Below are 24,385 nucleotides of genomic sequence, written 5' to 3'. Positions count from 1 at the left end.
AAGGCTGCCCTCCCTTCTCATGCATGGTCTCTTTGTAATGCAAATCTCATCAGTCTGCAAGCCCTCCGAAATCGTGGAGGCAGGTGTCACTTCTTTAGCAACAGGACATACCCCATGAAATGGCAGGGACCTCAAATAAAACCGTTTCAGCCATTTCATTTTACAGGGGCTTTGGCATCATCCCCTCCTATACAGTAAAGGACAGCAGGAGCACTACTTGGCTCAGCTCCGCCAGCTCCTTCGTTCCACTGCCACCATTTGAAGGGCCATGGCACCTTCCTGCGGGAGACGATCCAGCTGCAAACATCAAAAGAAAGCAGCTACCGTCAGCAACACTGAATAAGGCCAGTGAAGAGGCCTTGGAGCTTCCGTCAGGACACTGGCAGCCCTGTTACCACTGCGACACTGCTGCAGCGCCCACCTGGGGGGTCTCAGAGCAGACGATGGCCCCAGGATGGTATCCGTCACTGGGCTTTTGTGCCTTTGGGGTTTTGCCTGCATTATTATGCTCTGCCCAGGTCAAGGTATCATGTTTGCACCTCCTTCCTCTACTCCGGGATCACAGCCACCTTTGCCACCTACTGCATGGCAGTGATTAAGGGCAGATTACTGCTTGCACCTTCCCCTTTGTGCTTCCGAAAGGGATGTGACTGAGCTGTGACAAAGGCATAAGGCCACATCCAGGTTCCTCCAGGATCAGGAATTAGGGAGGTAATTTTCGACAACAGCAGCTGGGCTTTCCCCAGCACCGCCACGGTGTCAGCAGCACATCAAGGAAATGGCTTTGCTAGGTAGGGAGAAATCCAAGCAACTACAGCTTCAGGTAACTTGTTTGCTCAGCACAATGGTATCATCAGATTTATTCAGCTGCATGGCAAGGTGAGGCCAGTGCATACGGGACTATCAATGGAAAGGCAAAAAGGTTCTGGTTTTAGCATTGGCTAACTTTAGAATACCGTGACTGTCAGGAAACATCCTTCTAGTCACAGCTTTACACACTGCGGGGTAGAAGGACAACTTGTTTTGAGGGAGGATGTTTATTTGCATCAAATGTTCTTTCTTATGATCATTTAATGAGAGGGATTTTATATTTTTAAAAGGAAAAAAGCTTTATAAATTACTACCATCATCGTTAATTTGTGAAGTCGTCTAGCTGAGTCAAGTGCTTTGAGGAACACGACTACACAGAAAAAGCAAGACATGGTTGGCTTTTTCTGTAAAGGCAAAGTCCAAAATGGGCTTTTGCTAAGGGCTGGTGATGACAGTCTGGCTTCAGCCATACTTCTTGACAAGGAGAAATGACCCAATCTCCTTTACCAGAAGCAGCTGGGACCAGCTCTAGATAATGCAGCATCACTTGCTTTCCAGGCACTTATTGATACGGGGGTTCTGGACATAGGGTGGAGGTGCTGCAAGTGTGCTTCTATGACCCAGTATTGCATAGGAAAGAAAAAAAAAAGCACCAAACTGCTGGACCAGAGCTTTGAATCTCCTGCCTAGGGCAAGGGGAGGGCAAAGGGCTGGCAGTGCAGAAGCAGCAGGGTGGACATGCCCCCCGCTGCCATGGCTGGCTCTGGGGCTGAGCCTGCGTGGCCCTGGGCACTGGGAAGTGCAGCTCAGGGCCATGGCCTGGGGGAGGTTTTGCTTCCCCTTGTCATCGCACTCACATGCTGCCCCATGGCATCACTTCCCTGGGTGCACGGGCATCGCGCCCAGTCACCGCATGCTCTGCTCCCGCCTGGCCACTGGCTCCGGGGAGGGCCACGGGGAATGTCCCCCCCAGGGAGTCTCCTTCACACCACCCCCGTGCGGGGACAGAGAGAGCGACCATTAGCCTTTGGTCAAATGTGATAAAGTGCCAGTTTTGACACATTCAGGAAATACAGATGAGGTTTTGGAGCCATAAACAGCTACACCAGAGACACATGGACCCTATTTGGACATTAGAACTTTCCAGGTAGAATGATAAACCTGACTGCAAACAACAAAGTAGGTGTGTCTACTCACCTCATTTAGATCTAAGCTCTGTATGTTAACGATATGGGAATAAAAAAAGCTGTCCCCAAAACTGCAAACTTCTGCCTTTTGTGCCAAGTTCCCCATTTGCCAATGCCTGAAGGCCTTCAGGAAAAGCCCAATCCCCGAAAGACAACTGACTTTGGTAAAACTTAGATGTAATTTCCTACCACTTCGTATGTCTTAGTGGATAAACCACTTACGGATTAAGTCTGCTGTGTCTTCGCTTGTGCGTTCCTCTTTACTTAGCCACTGTCTGAGGCAATCAAGATTTTAATTAAAGACGTTCAAGACTGATCTTACAAAAGCCAGGCTGCTCTGAAGCTTGAACCCTGTTGAGCCCCAGCTCATGCCATATGTTAGAAGAAAGTGGGAGAAGGACAGACAGGAGAACGGATACAGGGGAGTCACTGAAAGGGCTGGGCTGCCCCAGCACTGAGGACAGCAGGGGAGAGGGGAAAGCAGAGATCTTCATGGCTAAAAATGTCTTTTTGCTTTTCCCCATACAGCCCTGAGAGAGAAGCCAGGCTCTGGCCAGGGACAGACGTGCTGGAGCAAGCTCGAAGGGGGCTGCTGTGCTACCCCACACCTCCCTGTCCATCCCCTTCCCACGCTACTGGTTTTACACCTTGCACGATCTCATCTGTGCAACAACACAGGCTCCACAGCGTCCCTCATCACAGCTGTTCACAAGGGAGAGGGATTTGGGGAGAAGGGATCCCAATGCAGGCAGGGGACTGGGAGACCACAAAGTTCCTCCTTTTCTCCTCCAGTCCAGGAAAGGGCCTGGGTATCCGGGTGCGGCCTTTCCCGCAGGGTGAGTCAGCAGGAGCGCTGGTGTTTATCCCTCCTCACGTGAGTCTTGCTCACTTGCACCCTCATGGCACAGCACCCAGAGAAGGAAACTGAAAGCAACTGGCTTTTGGGGCACAAGCCCAGGGACGAGGGAAATGCCCTCCGTGCCACTGGCACGGGAAAGCAAACGCCTTCTTCCCCTCGCAGAAAAACCCACCCGGCCCTTTCGGGCAGCACCGTGCACCAGTGGAAACGGCGAGGTTTGCAAGGCACGGCAGAGAGACGCAGGCGAGCGCCATGCATGCACGAGGAGAGGGCAGGACTGCACCGTACCGTGAGCCGGGTGGGAGTTTCCAGACGTGCTGCTGTTGCGAGCGCCCAACCCAGCACTCAAGCACGGAGCAATGCACGCAGGCTTGCAATGTGGATATAAATGCTTAACCCACAAGCTCCTTCCTCCAGCTCAGCCTACCCCGCAGTGACTAGCTGACGTGCCCATGTGCTGCCAGGCAGCGCGGGATTTGGGGCGCCTCTGGCATTCCCCATGTCAGAGCAGCTGAAAGGAGAGCTTTCTGGGCTGCCTCATCTTTCTGGAAGACAGGCTTGCTTCGAGCTGCCATGCAGTGACGGTGAAGCCAGCTGTGTCCATAAAAAGGTGGACCACTTGTTGCAAACTTGCACTGTTGGGAGCTTATGGCCTCCACCTTCCATTATGAGCTCCACTGCAGCTCCATTCCATCCACAGAGAGGTTGCCTCCACCCCAGCCCATTCCACTAGCTCAGCGGGGTTTTGAAGGGGAGTTTATCTCCAGGGTAGGTGGAAGACAAGAAGAAATACCAGTCTAGACCTAGTTGTATATACATATTCCCTACACATACAACCTGTTCCATTACAGCCCAGGGGCTGGGCAGGAGGTACAGTTTATAGGTGATGCACTCCAGAGACTGCTCCTCTTGATGAAAACCCCGCATTTCACCTTTGCCTTCTGCATTTTCCTTGCACAGGGGTGGGAAAAAAAAAAAAAAAAAAAGCACAGCTTCCAAGATACCACAGCAGGTCCTATACAACACCTTCTAACACTTCTTAAATGCTTTAATCCTCTTCATGCTGAATGACAGTTCTTAGAGGCTGGTATTTTACTTCTAGCTTAGATGCACAACTGGACAGCATTAACGCTTACTTAGTCTTTGTCTGTGCTCTCCCTACGATGCCAGTGCCAACTGTGGACCAGACAGACATCGGCATAAGAGAAATAAGTATCTAGAGGAGTACTAAGGATACCATTTATTTTCAAAATCACTAAAAAAACCAAATAAAACAGTTTATGGCAATACAGATTTACATAACAGAGACAGCAAATTGAAAAATGTACAATCTATTTCATGTTATTGCACTCACTTTTTTAAAATATACAAGGCATATTAAACAGTTTTCATTAAAAGAAGTTTTATTTATATAAATAAAAGTGTAAATATACAATATCATACAATAAGTGTATCAGCCTAACACATAAAACCTACCTAAAGTGGGATCCCCATTTCTCACATGATCTAGTCTACTATTCATCAATATTTCCACTTGTACATTTACATACGCTAAACGTAGAAGCAGGTAAACATTCCCATCTGGGAGCAGTTCCTTCAGATTTTGACAAGAACCACTGCAGAACATTAACTAGCGTTAATTTTAAGAGAGGGTCATTAGAAAACATGAATCACTCAACAGTTTAATACTTACTGCCCTCATACTAATTTTTTTAGCAAGAAAACAATCAGATGTTGCTCCCTCCCTCATTTAGGCCTAATCTCACAGTTCTTAATACAGATGCAGTCCCCACAGAAGCTGGAAAGAACTTCCAGGTACAAAAGGCTGCAGAATATGCAATGGCAGCATCGCACCAGAGCCCATTCTCATATCCAGGATGTGTACACTGAGCTGCCCCAGGCCTGGAAGCGGCAAAGCCCTCCACCAGACCTTCTCCATCTAGGAGCAAATTCACCTTACCTGGAATGCCTTCAGGTCCCTGGTGAACAGTTGTGGACCAAGTACATAATTTCATCCTGATTTTTTGGTCTTCCAAGAGGCACCTGCAAGTCTCTGGGGAGTCACCGCTCTCCTAGAGCTTGGCCAACCTTCTGGTATGGCAAAGAATCACTGTGGGGACCGACAGGCAAACAGCAAGGCCAAAAATGCTCATGAACCTACTGAATACTGATGAACCAATGCAACGTCCTCTGTCATTTTGGTGGGACCAGGCTCTCAGAAAAATAACATTTACTTTTCCAGGTGCGCAACCAAAGGTTCACTACATCTGTTTGGTCTACCCATCCTGTTTATAATAAAGCAGACCCATGTTGCACAAATCCTGGGGCTTTTATGGGGAATGTCACCCCAACAGAGATGTCAGGAAACACTACTGTAATCATATCAACACCGGTAGCATCAGTAAAGATGTTTCTTGTTCTTTCACATTAAAAACAGTATTTTCAGGAACAAAAACAATCAGGGTTAAATACTATTCTTTTTCTTGCTGTAATGTTAGTAGAGAAGTGTATCATTCTACCCATAGTAACTATCAGACTTAAAACATTAAACCTAGCTTTTAAATTATAGCCACTACTGAATCACACACAAAAATCCCCACCTCTGCTGTTACTCAGCCAACACATATCTACGTGCATGTAAAATAAAATACTGAACAGTATAGTATTCGATTACTGAAAAATTAAAGCCTTCTAAATCACTCACAATGAACAGTACCTGCAAATAAGCATCTGAAAATATTCACCACGTATCATCTTAAGACACCTCAAATTAAGTTTAATTTACAAAATGAAGACTTTACCTTTGAGCTCACACCGGTTTAGGAGTGAGGGAGACATATGCCTCCCTGCGTTGGAACCTCCAAAATTTTAAACTGTGGACTGAAAAAAAATGCCATTTCCTAAAACACAACTGTGATTTACCACATTAAAGTAGCAAAAAGTCAGTACTGCACTTGTATGTATTATACGTATACAGGTATGTATTCACTACGCTGCATTAAATTCCACATGCATTTTATGTATCTATTATACACGCTATTACAGTCAGATTTTGGTCATTCCTGAACAAGGCCTCACCATTTAATTGTCACTGCCAAATGTCTTCTCCCTGTTTTTCACCAAATATGCAGGGGTAACCTCTTTTATCCCAGCACAGGCCTGCAACCTCAGTGTGGTCCTCTGACCCCAAGTGCTGCATCCTCCTGAAGCCTCTCCCACCATGGAGGTGACTGGAGGCAAGCAACAGCCCCAACAGAGTGGCTGAGCTTCGGGGTCACAGGGAACCCAACTCCATAGTCATTTCACAGCACTGAACCTGAATTAGTTTTGACAGAAATCCTGCAGGCAAAGCAGCTATAGGACTATGTAAAGTATTGCCTTTCCTGTAACCAAAAGCTGCATTTCTCCCTGGATTCACATGCTAATATCACGGAAAAAGAATTAAGTCTATTCATTTTTAGACAAAACATTGCACAGCTTTTCTGCTTACCTGGTCTCAGGTTGCCTTGCAGAACTGAATTTTCCTCTGTATATCACGAGTTGGAGTCCAATGAAGCTGTCAGAAATGAACCAAAGCAAGTGCTCCACTAAGCTGGAAGCAACTGCTCCAAGCACTGTTGAATAAATGTAAATAAACTGAACTATAGTATGATCTTGGGGTAGGGCCAAGTGACAACCCCAGACCTTTTTGTAACAGCTATGCAGTGTCTTGGCTTACTATAGATGTAGGCAGCACTTCAGATTTGGACCGGTTCCAGGCTGAGAGCTCTTCACCCTGGGCATGTTGGCTGCAAGCAGTCTCCAGCCTAATGTGACAAACAACCTGAGCACTCTGGAACAAACAACTTGTTCTCAGCTGATAAGGACACTGGCCCATTTCCTCCTGTATCTCTTTTATGTTGTTTAGCTATCCCAGATGTAGGAAGAGAAATAACAGAGTCTAATCTCTTGCACCCGTACGCTCTCCTCCCAACACAGCAGACTATGAAAAACACTCAGCAGCATGGCCTGCTGCTGGTACCTCTACTGTGAGTAGAGGTGAGAAAATCCAAACTAAGCACCCGTGGCATTGCAACCCTGTCAGTTCTGCTGTATCTAACACCATGGTTTCTCCTGTCTACACAAATAGTTTTCGGTTTCACCATCCAGAACCCTCAGCATCAGCCTGTTCCTGATGCAGCCAGGTGCACTTAAATGTTCCACACACATCCTCACCCACTCTCACACAAGCAAAAATAAATATTGGACAAGACAAAACAAAAAAGAGCGATTAAAAGCCAGAAATATGGCCAGTTCAGATTTAATCTGTTATAATCCCCATCGTTAGACCACCACTTTCAGCTTGAGTGTTTCAAGTCGGGCAGCCTTACGCCTCTTGCAGCCAAATAAAAGCAGCCCGACTTTCAGACATACTTTGTGATTGCTGAAGTCTGTGGGATCTGCAAGTGCTCAGCACTTGAAATTATCCCCTTTTTAAAAATATATATATATTAAAGGTGCCTAACATTAGAACCCTAAATTGAAAATTCAGGCTCCAATTTTTATCGCTCCCATTTTAATCACAACTAACAACTCAGTCTACACCTTGGTGGACAATCACCTATTATTTAGATGTGATTTTTTTGCTCACAGATTTCTACTGCATTAATGCCAAGTGATTTCAGATACAAGTTGCATCTAAGAGCAGACTCAGTTGTGATGGATGCCAAGTTAGTTCATCAGTTTTAAGAATATTTTTCAGCTTTGCATTAAAATGCTCATGTTTTAGGCATAAAAGTTGTGCAAAATTATACTCTTTTTGTCATGCATTTTTAGCAAAACTGCACTTAGAAGAATAAAGTGAGATTGTTCCAGACATTCTCTTATTACAACAAAAAAAGGACCAGACCCTAAGTAAGTGTCCTGAAGTCTTATTACAGCTAAGTGATACAGTACAATCTAAATACCCATCCTTGTCAACAGGATAACAACCATAAGTTATACTCCCAATGCTCTGCAGATACTAAAAATATCAGGGACAGGCACAGTGTTATTTTTCTCAGTCAAAATACTTCAAATCAAACCCAGGAGAGGTCTTGAAGTTCCATTAAAACTGCCACATAATACAAAATTGTCTCTTAACATTTGGCTTCCTTCATCCTCGATATTTAGGTGAGATTTTATGATGCTCATCACATGCTTGCTCAGTGGTTCTCCAAGGCTCTTAGCACCTCTCTGTAGAGCATTAAGACACTTCTGTGTGGCTTTAGAAACAAAGATAGCTTGTAGCCAGTTTTAAGTGTTTTGTCTTAGCAAGTGTGATTTCATGTAGTGCTTGCATCATACTGATGTTCTGTGTTTTCTGATTAGTAGCTGAACAGGGCCCTCTGGCACAGATTTAATAATGTTCCAGGCATCGTAATGCATGAGGCCAAGTAATGATTTTCCACTAACAGCAAGAATTTCATCTCCAGTTTCTATGTTTCCAGATTGCTCCGCAGCACCACCTAGGAGTAAAAGGGCAAAAAAGTCAGTGCAAAAAAAAAGTAAACCCACAAAAATTTGCTTTCCCCTGTGATGAAGAGCAAATAAACCATTTTTCCAACAGTGGCAATTTCAGTACAAGTCACTTATGTTCAGCTCAGCTCTAGCAATCTACCCCATGCTGCATGTCACAGAAATGTTATTTTAACCAAGACAATCCTTGCTCTCAGAAAAAAATGTCTGTTTTTGAAGGAAGCAGCATAAGTGCATGAAATATGCTGTACATTATCTCTGTAGCTGTAAGAAAACCTGGTTGATAAAAATAAACATACAGGTTGGATGTGGCACGGATGTATTTTCTCAAATGGAATTTTAACATGGTAATAAGCAGATAATGCAGTAGATTGTAAAACCCGGATAACAGGGATGAACAAACCACACAAGCGTAGCAAACTTAGGATAAACATACCAGACACAGAAACAGCTCCTAGAGAGGGTCACACCCTTCACTGCTCATAAAAGTATGTTTTCCGTAATGATAATTTAACTAACATCAGCCATCACAGGGAGTGGAGGGGAAAAGGACTGTATCTAAGGATATAAATTAATGAGCTCAAAATTAAACATGGTCTTTACCCTCAGAATCAATTCCTAAAGAGGGGAAAACAAACACAAACAGAAATGGATAAGCAATTCAGGAAATACCATTTTGATTTTTTTCCTTGATGAGAGAATAAACCACTGAAAAGTAATCCTGTAAAAATGCTGCAGCTTCATCGAGAGTTTCAGCTTCCTTTAGGAAGTGCTGTATTTTTCACTAAACTGAATCCCAGAATGGGCAGTGTTTATACTAAGTCAAGGATTTTTTAGCTTCTCATGCCCAGCCAGCAAGAAGGCTGGAGGGGCACAAGAAGCTGGGAGGGGACACAGCCAGGACAGCTGACCCAAAGTGGCCAACAGGCTATTCCATACCATGTGACATCATGTCTAGTATATAAACTGGGGGGAGCTGGCCTGGGGGGATTGCTGCTCAGGAACTAACTGGGCATCGGTCAGCAAGTGGTGAGCAACTGCACTGTGCATCACTTGTTTTGTATATTCCAATCCTTTTATTATTGTCATTTTATTATTGTTATTATTATCATCATTATTTTCTTCCTTTCTGTTCTATTAAACTGTTCTTACCTCAACCCATGAGTTTTACTTTTTTTTTCCCGATTCTCTCCCCCATCCCACTGGACGTGAGGGGGGAGTGAGTGGCTAAGTGGTGCTTAATTGCTAGCTGGGGTTAAACCACGACAGACATACTAAAATCACAGCATAGTTCTGGGATTGGTTTCCTTTCTATACATGGTTTGTGTAAGTTCAACTACCTGCTGACAAACAAAGCATCCAAAAGTGGCAGTTTTTGAATACAAACATCACATATTCTTAGCAAAAGCTAATACTGATATCTAACAAAAAAAAAGCAAAGATGAAAAAAAAGGGTAAAATTAATAACTGGGTATAATGCAGGATGGTGCTTTGGAACCACACTGATTCTCTCTGCTGTCCTTTTCTTAGAAAAGAGAACTGGATAAGGCATGAACTTCTCAAACCATTACATACAATACTGCTGCTGTAATTTAATGTCTAGAATAGTGGACAAGCCCAGGAAGGAACTGCATCATATTTAGTAAATCAGATTGCTCCACAAACATTTACTAGCAGACGCAATCCCTAGCCACTCCCGGGACTGTTTTTTTTACTGACCACTTTGCCTAGTAAGTGGTAATAAACAAGGACCACAAAAACCACCCTTGCTTCAAAAAAAAAAAAAAAAATCGAGTCCAAGAATTAAAATGTCTGTACAATGCACAAAAGGAAAACTGGGATAATATCCACTGCGTGCTTGTAGTACCTTTAAATATTCTTTTTACAAGCAAGGGCCTGTCTCCAGCAATTGAAGCTTTTCCACCATCAAGACTGAATCCCAAGCCAGCAGAGGTTTTCAATAATTCAACGCAGATGACATCATTCATATCCAGGTTTGGATCTGTAACAGAATACACATAGCATCTTGTTATGCAGTTAACAGTAAATTGCAAGTTGTGTTTCATTGGTTTTGTTTTTGCTGCAGTGACAAAGCAATTCAGAGTTCAGTTCATATTCAGATTAGAACGTGTTGTCACCCAGTTTCTCAGAAGTGAATGTGTATTATTGCAGCTGTGAATGGGAGACAGTACAAAATGCATTTATGCACAGCAACATTTTCATTTTGCATGTTCAACCAAAACCTGCCAAGGCATTTTTGGGGGGCAAAATTAAAGCTTAGCAAATTTAGCAAAGACTCTTAACATGAACAAAATAAGTGAAAAATTATAAAAATGGTGAGTGGAGAGCATTTCTTTTTCTTTCATTTGTTCCCACTTATTCAATGAGCCACATCTTTTCAAATAACAGTAGTGAATGAAATGTTGCATTAAACAAACATGTTCCATCCTCTTAAGGAAAAATCTGTAATCTCTAAATACTGTGAATAATTGTTTCTGGACTCATATCTATGGCAATAACCATAATTAGCTGTATGCGCATCCTGCCTCTTACATAGCAGATATTTTTAGAATGCAATATTGCTGTAGCTGACATAAAATATGATTTTGCTTAGGAGGAAATAAATCTACAATTTTGGAAAACAGGACCCTCTTTGCCCTGTGTGAATATAAAAATTATGCAGTCTGCATTATCACAAATTACTGCTGCCGTTATCTCAAACAACTTTAAACGTTATCTAAAACATTTGAAGACGTGCTTTGCCTTGCAGGATGGAAATATGATCTTAATAACCCAATACTATGCTGTTTATGAGATAATGTTGCCCCCTAGTGCCTGCACCCAGCAGTTATCCTGCATTTATCAACGTGCAAGACGCAGGGAGCTTAGGGTAGAAAGGGATTCTGAAGTAATTACATATATTATATCCATGGGAACAATTCCAGAAAGGCTGATCCATTCATTTACAGAGTACTTTCTACTTCTTTTAAGCTGTATTACAAAGCTGGCCTATAAAACCCACTGAAAGCATAAACCAATAAAAACTGCTATGGAAAAAAACAAACAGTAATGATTATGGCCAAGGGGTTAAAAATAGGTGAATGGCAGCTCCATGTCACAGTTTGGGGATGGTCTGAGCTGAGTGCCTGGTATTGCCCTGGAAGGCAGGAGAAGCTGCATCACCAAATCTCTCAGCAATAAGCTGTAACCACTGCCCACTCCCTCCCAGGGACACTGCAGCAGTGGAGGACTGAAGCAGGTCATAGAATCATAGAATCATAGAATCATTTCGGTTGGAAAAGACCTTCAAGATCATCAAGTCCAACCATTAACCGGTCATGTCCTGCTCCCAAAGCAGCAGCATCAGACAGGTGCTAAAGGGTTTTGTGTCTTAATTCTACAAAAAAATTTGAGATCTGCTTGTAACACCCCAAGTACAGCCTTCACACTGAAATGTTGTCTTGTTCCCAAACAGGAACTTACCATTCCACTGATACATTTCCACTTAAACCATTTATGCCTAGTTTCCTATGGGATGGCTGACTTGGATTTGGCCTAGCTCCACTTACTGTAATATCAAAATAATTTTTTCTATGTTTTTAGCAGAAACAGTATGAAGTCTGCTATTACAAAGAGCAAGTTCAGTCACTATGCATAACAAACTGCAGGGCTTGGGGTTTTCTTTGAGGTTGGTTTTTTTTTTCCTTTTTTCTTTTTTGGTTGTTTGCTTTCTCGCACTGACTACTGTTATTATTTAAAAGGAGTTTATCCTGGATTGGAAGAGTATGTGGAATCACTAACTTTAGTAGAAATTGGATTAGGCCCTAAATGTCCTTCTAAGTTATGATACTTAAAAAAAAAAAAACCAAACTGCATTTAGGCTCCAAAGAGAACAAATAAAATTTAAAGGTAATTTCATTTGCTCCCTTCAATCACATAAGGCACAGACGGTTTTAATCTAAAACACATGCACATTTTTCCCTTCAGTCTGCTCTGCAAGGGAATCCTTCCAACTGTTCTTGGACAAAGATCATACCTGTTCCTATTTCCATGGAAATATCCTTTCCAGACCCCACACATTTTCTGCCAGTAGTTGATATCTCAAGACTGGAAGAATTGTTTGCTTTGTCTTTTTCCTTCTGGATGACAATGACCGTGTATTTGTATAGTCTTGCCTGATGAAGAGTATTCAGGACATCCCCATGGACTGAGCTCGCAAGAGACTTGCCATTGATTGACAGAACAAGATCTCCTCGATGAATAGTCCCTTCTTGAGATGCCACTCCCTTTGAAAACACTCTGTGGACCTACAAGAAAGATTTTAACTTAAGGATGCTTTAACCTCATGACCACACATAGTGCTCTACGGGCCAAGGTGAACACAGAGACCCCACCAAAGTTTGCAATCAGTGCCCACTGCCTGGATATCAAGCACACAACATTTGCTCCAACGAACACCCTCAAATACTAAGGCCTAAGTGACTGGACAAGAACTGCAGTTAGAGATGAGGGGGGAAAGCAGAGGAAAACATGCTATTACTGCATGGTCATTTCTAAGCCAAGGACAACCAAAACCAGCTAGAGAATGTAACATCACAAATCACTTATGTCTTCAGTGAACTCCTCAAAAGTCTCCAATTAACATATTTCAAGTGGCACACAGGTTAAATCCACATCCATGCTACACCAAACACCAAGCACAACATTGTGGGGTGTGACACCCACTCTCCAAATTCCCACTGACTGGGACATGTATCCTGTGCTGTTTTCACACGCGCACTTCTAAGTAGTGCACAGCATCTGTGCATAGGAAGGCTCTGACTTACTGCAGCTGTACAAGTATTTAATTGTCCATCTCAATTTGGCTGATCAAATATCATGCAAATAGATGCAAAGGATGACTTAGTGGCCTGAAATGCATTTTTTCTAGAGAAAAAAAAATACTCTATTCAGAGTAGATTAAACTTTGAGTAAACTCCAGCAGTGCAGCTGAGACTTAGATGTGTGCCATTTACAGAAAAGAACTGACTAAAAGACTCAAGACCCTGTATCTAAAGACTTGCCTATCAGGCACTGTAATTTTAGCAGCCTGAATATGGTTTCCCATGCACACAGTTCTAGGTCCACTGGGCAAAGGTTCAAGGCACCAAATCTGTGGGCACAATTCTGCATGCCATTTTCTCTAGGAATCTATCCCAATGCCCACACCAATAGTGAGGAATCAGAAGCCCTTTGGCTCCAGTTCCCTCTCACTGCAGGGCCATGCTGAGATGGGCACCTGCCATAGAACCCTGCAGATCCAAGGAGATAAATTTCCAGCCAGTCTAAGCAGGCATTCAAAGATGTAGTACCAGACTCAGTAACGGACATAGACACTCAAATGCAAGAGGTAAGTGGAATACAGGGGTCACGTCTAAAACATCTGCTGCCTTCCCTCACATGCTCAACTCCTCAGTACCTTGACACTCACTAGGCATTTCTATTTCTGCACCCAAGTGTGGGCAGAACAGCCCATCTAAGCAGCTCAGCACCCAGTGGCAACCCTAAATCCATCTGGGACCCAGAATCCCAGTAGGTCAAGGACATTAAAATCTTCCCCACCTGAGAAGTATGCTTTATACACACTGAACAAAGAGGATCTGCAAAGAGCAGCAGCTGATGCTCTTTTGTTCTCATGGCTAATGGCACTGATGGAGAAAGTGAGCTCTACTCAGCCTGAGAGAGCTCAAGATCATATTTTTAGGTAGTGTCCCAGTCACTAGGTGAGGAGCTCTCTGGGGTGGAACACTGTTGAGCCATCCCCTTCCTCACAGCTGACACTGCGAGTGTTTGGGCCCCAGAGAGGGAACACAACCTTTGTAGCGAGAGAAGTAGAGTCTGTTCCCTAGACTGTGACCATGTTCTAACTCAATGACTGCTTAATGTAAAATACATTTACTTATACTGGTCTTGTCTAAAAGCAAAAACCAGAAGATTCCTGCAAGGGCTGCTGCAGGCCCCACAGCCTGAGGACATACCCTTCTTCTAATCTCAGCACTTAATGGATCTCTCTCTGTCAGGGCAGAATTGAAATGTGTATCTTGTGTAAAGAAATTGTCACATGTGACACCAGTTGTCTTGAATTTTTCTATCCAACTGATCTGTTTTTGAACAGTATATAAGTTGCTTGGTATCACTTTTTACACACCAACATCACTTAATGGCACACAGTATCTTTGGTTCAGAATGCTTTATAAGACTTAAAAAAAAAAAAAAAAAAATCAAAACAACAACCCTCATTTACTGACCACCCGCAGGTCTTAGTAACACCAAACCAAACTTGTGATGTGAAATCCAGAATGTTTATGGAGGTCTGTAACAGCCATTCTCACATTTGCAAAATCCTTCAAAAACTTCACTGCACAGCATTTACTGGGAATGAAAATCTCCCCTAAAATGTTGCGTGTACTGCAACTGCATGCAAAATTTTATTTACATGCATAGGATTTAGACCTAGCCAGCCCCCCCATCCAGTAACAGACTTTTAAAGGCTGAAAACATAATTGGCATCCATCTCCAATAATAAAAATTACGCTTCCCAGACACTCTGTGATTTCAGTAGCAGATGGTATGCAGCCGCCTCTGAGAGACACTGTTTTATGACTGTGAATGACTTGCAGTGAGTCTTGATAAATGAGCGCTTGATCTAATCACCAGCCTGCTTTAAAGTGAGCTTTGCAAAAAAATTACTTGCAGCCATCACTTACTGTGACTGATTTCTGTTCCAGATCTATTCCTCCAGCAACACTAAATCCCAAGCCAGCTCCTTCTTCTTTGTGCAAGACTACAAAGTATGTGTCTTCTTTGCTCTAGCAGAAAAATGGACATGGAGAGGAAGGAGAATAAAAACAAACCAAAGATCAAGACAAAGTTCCCGCACAAATGACAAATTCCCAGTACCCTCAGATTATGGCAGGTAAAAAAAGCAATTCAAGGAATTAAAACTGAGACATTAAATACATTTCTTTTCATGCTACAGATGAGTAGCAGCCAGATAAGAGAACTCAGGTGACAGCAAAGCTTTCTTCAGTCAGTCCAAGGCTAGAAAGCAAAATCAAAATTAGGACAGTGGAAGGTTATTAAACTGTGGGCAGCCTTATTTTCACAGGCTGTAATAAATTTCACATTGCTTGACATTTTGCAGTCAAAACTCAATAGTTCCCATACACCTTTCTAGACCAAGCACTGTACTTTCCAGGGAATTACTAACACTTTTGTTATCCCACTTCTTCTTCTCCTCTAAAGGCAGTTACAAAGATGTAATGCAGGGCAGTTGTATCAATCTCTTCTCAGCAGTGCTGGACAATCTTGCAAGGGGTAGTGACCACAAACTGAAGCTTTGGAAAGTTAGATGGGACAGCAGGAAAAACTGTTTCATTTGGGAGATGAAAGTAAGGAGCCCGTTAGGGATCCAAATGGGACTCAGCTGTGCTGTTGTGGAAATGGGAGCATCCAGCACAGGAAAGGGACTGGTGCAGGTCTGCACCAGTGCTGCACTTGGCTCCAGACCAGAACAAAGGTGTAAAGCTGATTTCTTCGAAGTAATGGCCCGCTGCCAAAATACAGAATTTGCCATGAGAGAGAAGCAGTCCCATCCAGCAAGTCTAGTGCTGTCTTCTGAACGGTTATTAGGACAAAACCAGACGCTGTTACAGAGACCACATTTTGTGGTGTAAGGGGGGCTATAAGCAGGCATTTGGCGGAGCAAGGGGATAGTAACCGTCTTTGGGGCAGAGCATCAGAAGTGAGGAGTAGAAAGCAGGTCTCAGCTTTTCCCCGGGATCCCATCCAGTATCAGTCATTTCCAGAAACTGCCAACACTAAAATTAATGGCACAGCATTAGAAACCAACCTCTTAATCTATTTAGCATTAAATGATGTATTTAGTTCACTGAACTCAACATTTTAACTCAGTGTTTGCCTTTAATTTTGTTTCAAAAGGCACAGGGAACCACAGATTATTATCATTTTTTGGTGAAACAATGGTCAAATTCTTGGCCTCACTGTGTGCTTTTTTGCCAAATGGTGGCTCTGGAAAATTTTCTTTGTGAGAGGCATCCCTGCAATGCACAGAGCCAATGTCAGAAACTGATGCCACCCTGCTCCAAATCACTGATCCATCAGTGCTCAAGGAGAATGGAGCACAGTATTTGTAGATGTTAAGACCCTTCTCACCTGTACTCAAGCGAGAACAGCTTTCTGTTAGGCTAGAAATAATAAAATCAGTTAAGTATCTAGGCTAGCCCCTTTCAAAGTGCAGTGAGGGTAATGGAAACACACACGTATCTTTGACCATTAAGTACTATAGCAACCCTTTTTGTTTAAGAGGTCAGGTTCTTTCCAACCCTTGCTACCACAACTTAATTTGCTTACACGGGAGAAGAATTGTGCGAGGACCGCACATCCTGGGCCGGTCAGCAACACAGCTTGAACCCTAGCTTCCCATTGCCAAGGTTATGCATCTCCTCCCTCCCCAGCTCTCAATGCTGTCCTCAGCCAGCACATGTACTATGGGGCACAGACACACCTGGCTATGGATGCTTATTGCTTTACTTGGCCACACAGTGGACACACAGAGCCTCCAGTGATCACCTCTATTTAGCCTGTTAGCCAAAGATTATCAGTCATAGAGATTTAAACAATAAAATGCCCATTTTTTTTTTAATATATTAGTAGCACTTATTAAAAGCAGTAAATTCAGCACTGTTCAGAGCAAAAGAAGATGACAAACTCTTCCTGGGGAAGCTCTCAGTCCGAATCAGGCAGTCCATCTAATTTTTCAGCAATTGCGTAACCATGAAGAACCCTCCTATTGTACACTTAAATCCAGCATTTGACTAGTGTAAAATTTTCCAGACTACGTGCCATACTGGGCTTAAATATGGATAAGAAACTATGCAGACAAGGATTGCATTCCAAAAAGCATTCAGCTTTATAAATATTTGAGTTCTCAGACTTTGAAAAGTGGCATAAAGACTTTGAAAAGTGGCATAAATAAATAATCTCTCCAAGACCCCATGCAAAATACTTTAAAGAACACTTAATTACCTTTGCCCAGAAGTACAATCCAATCCTAATTTTATCAGTAAACCTACCAAACCCTCTTGGCTCACCAAGCTCTTGGGACTTGCAAGCTTTAGCTATGCTGTCCCTGGAAGGAGGTAAAGCTGGCTATTTTGGGGAAGTCCAGTTCCCCCCAGTCTGTTCTACGTTTGAAACAGCAACCTTTGTGAATAAGACTCAGGAATGCTCCAAATGCAGCTCAGCCAGCAGTTATGCAGACCAGATGGCAGTTTCCCCTCCAGTGCTGTCATTATTTTATCAACTTCTGTTCTGATTTAAAAACGATGTGGATGTATCCCAAAAACACAAACACAAACACTGCAATAAGAGAAGCAATGTTCTGCCAATCATTTCACTTTGGAGGCCTTTAAACACTGAGATAATGAAGCAGGTTATCTTAATGCAATAACCAGTTCTACAGAAGAGAGCAAAAAGGTCACAGTAGTCTCTTACAAACACTCCAGCAGCCAATTTCTGTTGTTGCAAGCCACCAGTTCAGCATTAAACAAAATAAACTCAATTTCCATGACTGCAGCCCTAGCAAAAGGGGGGTGTTTGCAGGCAAAGAGAGGAGCAGAGCTTCCCTTGCACAGTGGGGAAAGCGAGTCTGACCCAGATGGTTGGTGGAAAGTTAAATTCTGATGTGCAATTATTGGCAAACCCAGGAGTTTCTCATCTGTAATAATGACTCAAATGGAGGCATACTTCTCCACTTAAAATAGGTCTATTTATCGTGGCTGAAAACTGCTTTCACACTGGACAAACAAGACGCTTTCTTATACAAAAGCCATTCGAATTTATTATGGGTTTATAGCAGGCATTCAAAAACCAGCATTAGTAGAACTACCATCAACTGTAACCTACCACAGGACTACTGGAGGAGCTCTGAAACTGTTTGGAAGAGATTTTATGTGCCATTAAGAAAACCCTTAAAAATACCACCAATAATCTAGTTTTATCTTCTGGTTTTTACCTTTACTTGTGCTTTGACTTCTTGGAGCATAGCAACAACGTCACATTTTGGTACTACTGCTGAGAAAACAGATTGCAGTTTTTGCTGGTCCAGGCTTGAGACGAGTAGCTGATCCAAGCTAAAATGAACAGAAAGATTTAAAAGACAGCTTTTTATTTCTAGACCGTGTAGAGATACGTTTCAGGTATACAACAAAGGTTGCATTAGGGTAAACAATGACGGGCCAGCCCATTAACAAGCAGAAATCTTGAAAACAGGTAAGAAATGGTGTATGCTGGAAGAATGGGAAGGGGCAGAGAAGACAATTTAACTCTGAAAATCAGTCGCCGTTCCGTTCCCCTCCTCTTTCCCCAATGGTTTTAGCAACATACGTTAGCAAAAACAAGGAGACAGCTACATCTGAAGACTGCTTCTGGCAGGACAACAAGCTCGTTTGTCACTGCGGGCTGTGCTGGCAGCCAGCGCTGTGCAGCCTCCCCTCCACAGCGGCTGCTGTGTCATGAGGTGGCCAAAAACTGACCAAAACCAGCTAGAGGGGACACAGAAAAGGAGCACGGCCCTGCCAGGACGAAGTGCTTCACCCTGCATGGAAGCATGGCTGCCACCAGACAGCAGCATGGCGGCTCCAAGTGATCAAGAGCATGAAGAACAGGACCCTGAATCGTGAGGGGAATTGGGGCTGGGGCCGAAGTTGAAATGCGCTTTGGGGCAGATCTGGGGCAATGGGGAAGCTTTGCCTCAGGAGAGGCTTGCGGGGACGAAAACGAAGCAGCGGTAACAAAGCCAACACCAACCTGATGGACCAGCTGTTTTCTGAGCGTTCCCCATCCAGAGAGCTGCCATGGGGCACGTCATCATCCGAGGCAGACCCCGGCGTCCCCGAGCCGCTGTCCCGAGGGCTGCCGGCACCCATCCCCATCGCACCCACCTCCGCAGGGCCGCAGCGGGCTGGCGGGGCTGCGTCAATTCGGGCAGGCACGCCGAGGGCTCTGCGGGGTGTGATTTCCAGCTCCGTCTTGAAGCAGGTGGGCTGCGGCGGCCCCGAGAAGCCCTCTCCGCACAGCTTGTCCAGGTCAGGCATGCTGAGGGCCCTCAGCTCCCGCAGCCTGGAGCGGGACAGCGGCGGCCGCCCCAGGCCGCGGCTGCGGCGCGCCTGCGAGGCCGAGGGGGGAAAGGCCGCCACGTCTGCCCCAGCACCGCCCTCCTCGCTCCTCCGGGGCTTTCCTTCCCCCTTGCCGCCCTCCGCCACACGCGTGGGCTCTGCGCTGGTGGGAGACTTGGCCACGGCGTTGGCCGGGCTCGGGCTGCCACCGTAGGAGCTCAAGCTGCGCCGCAAGGCCCGTGGCATCTCGGCGGGGCTGGCTGCGGCAGCCATCCCACCACACGACCTCCTGGCGAGCGGTGATCTCGCAGCCGAGTGTATATCGATGGCCTTCACAACGGGCCGGTCAAAATTTGCCAGGTTTTCGAAGGATTTGATCCTCTGTTTGACAGAGAAGGATGAGGTAGGTTCATGCGGCCAGTTCAGCTCATAGTAGTAGTAATTCCTCCTGAAGCCCCTCAGCTTATTGGCAGCGGGGCAGCTAATGTCGCTGGCTGCGGGGGATGTGTCATGGACCCCCTGGGCGCTTTTGGAGGCGTAAGCCTGCTCCTTCCCCCTCTGGCCATTCGGCAGATTCAGATGGACCATCTTTAACATCCCCGTCGCTGCCTGGGGGTATTTCTCCTCTGCAGCACGGCCCTGCGGACCTTGCACAGGATGAACCTCTGCAACATGGCAGTCCTCCCTCAAGTGATCCGATAACTGGGCCGGCATCGAGTAAGTCCTCATCACAGGTTTCGACAAGCCATAGAGATTTCTGTCTCCAGCAGTATCTGCTTTTGAGAAATGCTGCATGGTCCCCACCTCTGCAGTCAGCCGAGGCACTTCTGCGTTCGTCTCTTCTGTTTTCTCCAGCAATGGCAGTTGCAAAAACGATGCTGGTGAGGAAGAGGCAGAGGAGGAGGAGGAGGAAGAAGAGGGTGAGGAGGAGGAAAGTTTCACCTCAATGAAAGTACGCTGGATCTCCTGCCCTTCCAGCTGCTCCTGCTGAACCAAGGGGGACCTCAACAAAGAAGAGCCTCCAGCAGATGGTCCTACGTTTTGCAGATCTAATTGCCTAAGGTCATCTGCACTATAGATGCTCTTGATTGTGGTCAGGCCTGTTCCAGGGTTATCAGCCCTCCCTTTCACATCTTCAACTTTTGGTATCCCCTGAGGAGATGAAGTGACTTTGGACTGACCATCTCTGGCTCTGAAATCATCCACCTTAGCACCCTTATCCTGACACACCGCAGGCTGCATGGAAACTTGCTTTTCTTTTGGCTTTCCCAATGCCTGCTGCATGCCTGTTAGCTCCTCACAGCCACATTTCATTTCACTGCTCACTGTTGGGCTGCTGGTGCCATTCAGGAGAGGCCGAAGTGAATCTTCAGAAATGACCAGAGATGGTTTATTTTCTAGCTCTGACTTCAGAGTCCTTGAGGCTGCTGAAATGCTCTTGCCAGGATCTGGGTTTGTAGGCGAATTACGGGACAGTGGTGTTTTCTTCCCCAGGAGTTTGGGGGACAGCTGTGGAGAAACAGAAGCCCTTTTCTGATCAGCCCCACTGACTTTGGTAGGATTAATGCCTGAAAAATCTGAATTTGCCTTTGCTTTGCTTTTGATGGTGATCCCTTTTAGCTTTGGTCCTGCTTTGGCCTTCTGGTTATTTAAAAGGGTGTCCATTATACTTTTTTGTGCCATTCCCTTAGAATCCTGACAGGATTTTTTCTGTGAGGATGGGCTGTGCGGTACTGCAGCTCCTTTGCAGTGATTTGTGCCTGAGCTTTGGACTTTTCCGTTTGAAGTCCTTCCTGAAGTCACAGAGTTAATTTTCTCATTTTTCCCTGGCAACTCATGAGCTGTATTAGCCTTTGGATCTTTAGATCTAGTGGGAAAGGGAGACCTGAGTGATATTGCTCTTGATGACGATGCATTCACATGATTGCTCTCTGTTTTAGACAAGCTGGACAAACTGTTGGCTTCTTTCTTCACTAAGCAGTAACTAACAGCATGATTACAGTCATCAACCACTGTTTCACTTTCAGATGTGGATCTCTGCTCATCATGATATCCTTCTTTCTCAAGCACGTTGTTCTCCAAGCCATCGACATTCCTAGCAGAGTAAAAGCTTATCTTTTTGCAGTGCAGAGACCCTTCCTCTTCAATGGATTCACAGCATTTCGTATGTCCACTACTGTTCCCCAAACCCATCTGTTCTTCTGTACTTAAGGCACCATTGTTACAGAAAGAGTAAACTTCAGGGATACTGACTGAATTCTTTAGGATGTCTTTTTCTGGCAGGAAAACTGAGGAAGGAGAATACAAGGATGCAGAGGACACATCTGAACACCGTGAGGGACATGGAGTGGGACCACTGTGATCTTCCAAGCCTAGTTTGTTGATGCTTGTCTCCAGTGACCCACACATTGCACAGCCCTCAGTTTGTGAAACTTTGCCACCGTAAGGATGCAGCGGGGACAGAGAGGATGAGCTTGCTGCAGATGTGAGATGTTGCTCCTGTGTGGGCTTTTGTGGATCATCGTTCATGCAACAAATCTCAATTTGCTCCTCGTCAGACTCCAGTACAGTACAGACTGCAGGGGCATTAGCAGCAGCGCACAGCCCAAGCAACACCTCATTAGCACTGTCAAAGTTTTCCGTGACAGACTCTGTGTCTGAGTGAGAATCCTCCGCAGCCCCATACATAGACTTTGGAAACAGGTCACTCCTCTTACCTTCCGGAGAGTTTGCTGCAGGCAACTCATCCTCATTTAAACTGCTAAAATTCCTAGAATAGTTATTTAGAGAGTTTTTATTCACAGTAAAAAGTTTGCCTGTGTTAATGGAGTCCAACACAGACAGCCCCAAAACCCCTTGTGCATTAGCTCCAGAATTCACAGTTTTTTCCAGCAGCTCCTCCTTAGCTGGCCCTGGCTCAGGTCCGGGACAGCCTTCATCAGTCCCACAGCAGCACATTGTGGTGTACTCATCTCGGAGGGGGCTTTCCGCTCGCGACGGGGTGCGCGAAGCCCTGCTCTCGGGAGTACCCATTTGGCTGAGCAAGTCATCGATGTCAGTGACGGGGATGGCAGCACAGTCCTCAGCGTGGTTGCTTTTCATGGGACCTCTTTGCACGTCTTTGCTCGTGGCATCAGGTGGCAGTGTTGTTCTCTCCACTGCACTGGCGCCACCAGCATTTTGCAAACCTGCTCCTTCTCGCTTCCCAGCAGTCGGTTCTTCCTCAGTTGCGAGGATGCTGTTGACATCGGCCTGATTTTGACTGTCTACCCCTGGAGACAGGATGAGGTTTGTAAATCTGCTGACAGCTGCATCATGATAAAAATAAATAAAAAAAAGAAGCAAAATCCTGTCAGATATAGGAAGTGATACACAAAATACCAGGTTTTATTACAAAAATAGACAACCACATAGTCAGACTACATGTTTTCCTTCTGCTCTGCACTCCTCCTCTTCTGTAATGATGTTTACAACAACTCAAATTAATCATAACCCTGTGTATTTGAGTAGCACACAGGAGGGAGCAACCCACTTATCCAAGGTGAGTAGTCATGATCTTTTTATTTCTCATCTTTGAACAAGCAACCAACTACCAAAGTGTCAGTGTGAAGTAAATCAGGCTGAGCAGTACTGCTTCTCATTACTTGTTTGATCGAAGATGTCTCCAACAGATTGCACATAGTACACAAAGCCCTGGCATAGCAAACAAAGGTGAACAGATAACGCAGTGATGAGCTGTGCATAAATAACTTGACTCTGATCCTCTCGGCACTTCTGCAGGTGTTTAATGTGACATGCATGGGTGACGTTATACAGGCATTAAGCATATGGGCTTTACTGGATTTCTGGCACAGATCCTTCCTTGCTTCCAATACATATTTAACCCACTCTTGGGCAACACACTGAGCTCCCTGTCACTGCTGCACTCCCAACACATTCCTGTTCACTCATTTCTCCAGCTCTTCAATTTTCAACACTTCACCCTAAGCATCTGCTTGCACCTTTCTACATTGCTTCTGGGACATGCATCCCCATTCAAGCTGCCTTCCAGAGGCCAGTTACTATCAGATGAGGCCCAGAAAGTGCATGGAGAAGGAGGGGTGTATTCACAGAGTCTGCATCCTTTCCTGCTCATTCAAACGTTCCAGTGCATCTCTCCTTGCACAAACCTGTGGGATTATCCACACCACTTAACTTAGGTACCCATGTTAAGAAGTGCAGACTCCTGCTGGAGTCAACAAAGTGGAAGACATATCAGAAGAGCAATCTGAAGCAGCCTGGATAGGATTTGAAGTACTGCCCTGCTTCAGCATGCTGGATCACACACTGAAGAGACCCTGTTCTCTGCCAGTGGGGCAGGGTGAGGGGAAGGATAAAGCAGAAGAGTTGCCTAATAAAGGAGTGCCAGTGTGCCCCTACCCCAATGCTATTAGTTTGCAAAAGCCACAGCAATCTAAGGAAACAAGAACAGGACTCTGCCAAGCCAGGAATTCCTTAAAGAACAACTGGAACTGAAGCATCTGGAAGCACTTTAGGCTGCTAGGTATTAATAGGTACACAAAGAAGATCATAAGCTAGAATGAAGCAAAATATTTTGTTCTTCCTGAATTTGAAAAGTATGCTTTTCTTTTTCAAACACTCATTTCCACACCACGTAATTTGTACAGTCTGTGGGGATGCATATATTGCTGTAGCAGCATAAATCAGCCCTGAGCAGAAACTAAGGAGGTATCAAATATTTCAATTCAAATTAGAAAACTTTTATAACAAACATGCAAATAAACATTTTGATAAGATACTAGTTTTCTTAGGTTTTCTGTTTCATCTTTCTGCACATTAGAGAATTCTGACAAGGG

At 44.6% G+C, this 24,385-nt stretch overlaps 1 protein-coding gene across 4 annotated transcripts in view; it reads right to left on the bottom strand.

Moving 5' to 3' along the window:
• Positions 1-3,922: 3,922 nt before the first annotated feature.
• The window catches only part of PDZD2 (PDZ domain containing 2), a 206,897-nt gene continuing 186,434 nt past the window's right edge, over positions 3,923-24,385 (bottom strand). For 3 of the 4 annotated variants that reach the window (XM_052775629.1, XM_052775630.1, XM_052775631.1), the window contains 6 exons: positions 19,222-22,837; positions 18,428-18,545; positions 15,099-15,200; positions 12,389-12,659; positions 10,220-10,354; positions 3,923-8,342 (listed from right to left, as the gene is read on the bottom strand). In XM_052775629.1, the coding sequence (XP_052631589.1) occupies positions 8,176-8,342; positions 10,220-10,354; positions 12,389-12,659; positions 15,099-15,200; positions 18,428-18,545; positions 19,222-22,837 (4,409 nt within the window). In that variant the 3' untranslated portion in view covers positions 3,923-8,175. The remainder of the gene's footprint in view (positions 8,343-10,219; positions 10,355-12,388; positions 12,660-15,098; positions 15,201-18,427; positions 18,546-19,221; positions 22,838-24,385) is intronic. The other variant, XM_052775632.1, reaches the window with a different exon arrangement.

This window comes from Harpia harpyja, chromosome Z (genome assembly GCF_026419915.1).
Source record: "Harpia harpyja isolate bHarHar1 chromosome Z, bHarHar1 primary haplotype, whole genome shotgun sequence".
Taxonomy (NCBI): Eukaryota; Metazoa; Chordata; class Aves; order Accipitriformes; family Accipitridae; genus Harpia; species Harpia harpyja.
The sequence above is the reverse complement of the archived record's forward strand: the minus strand, read 5'-3'. Positions and strand labels throughout refer to the sequence as shown.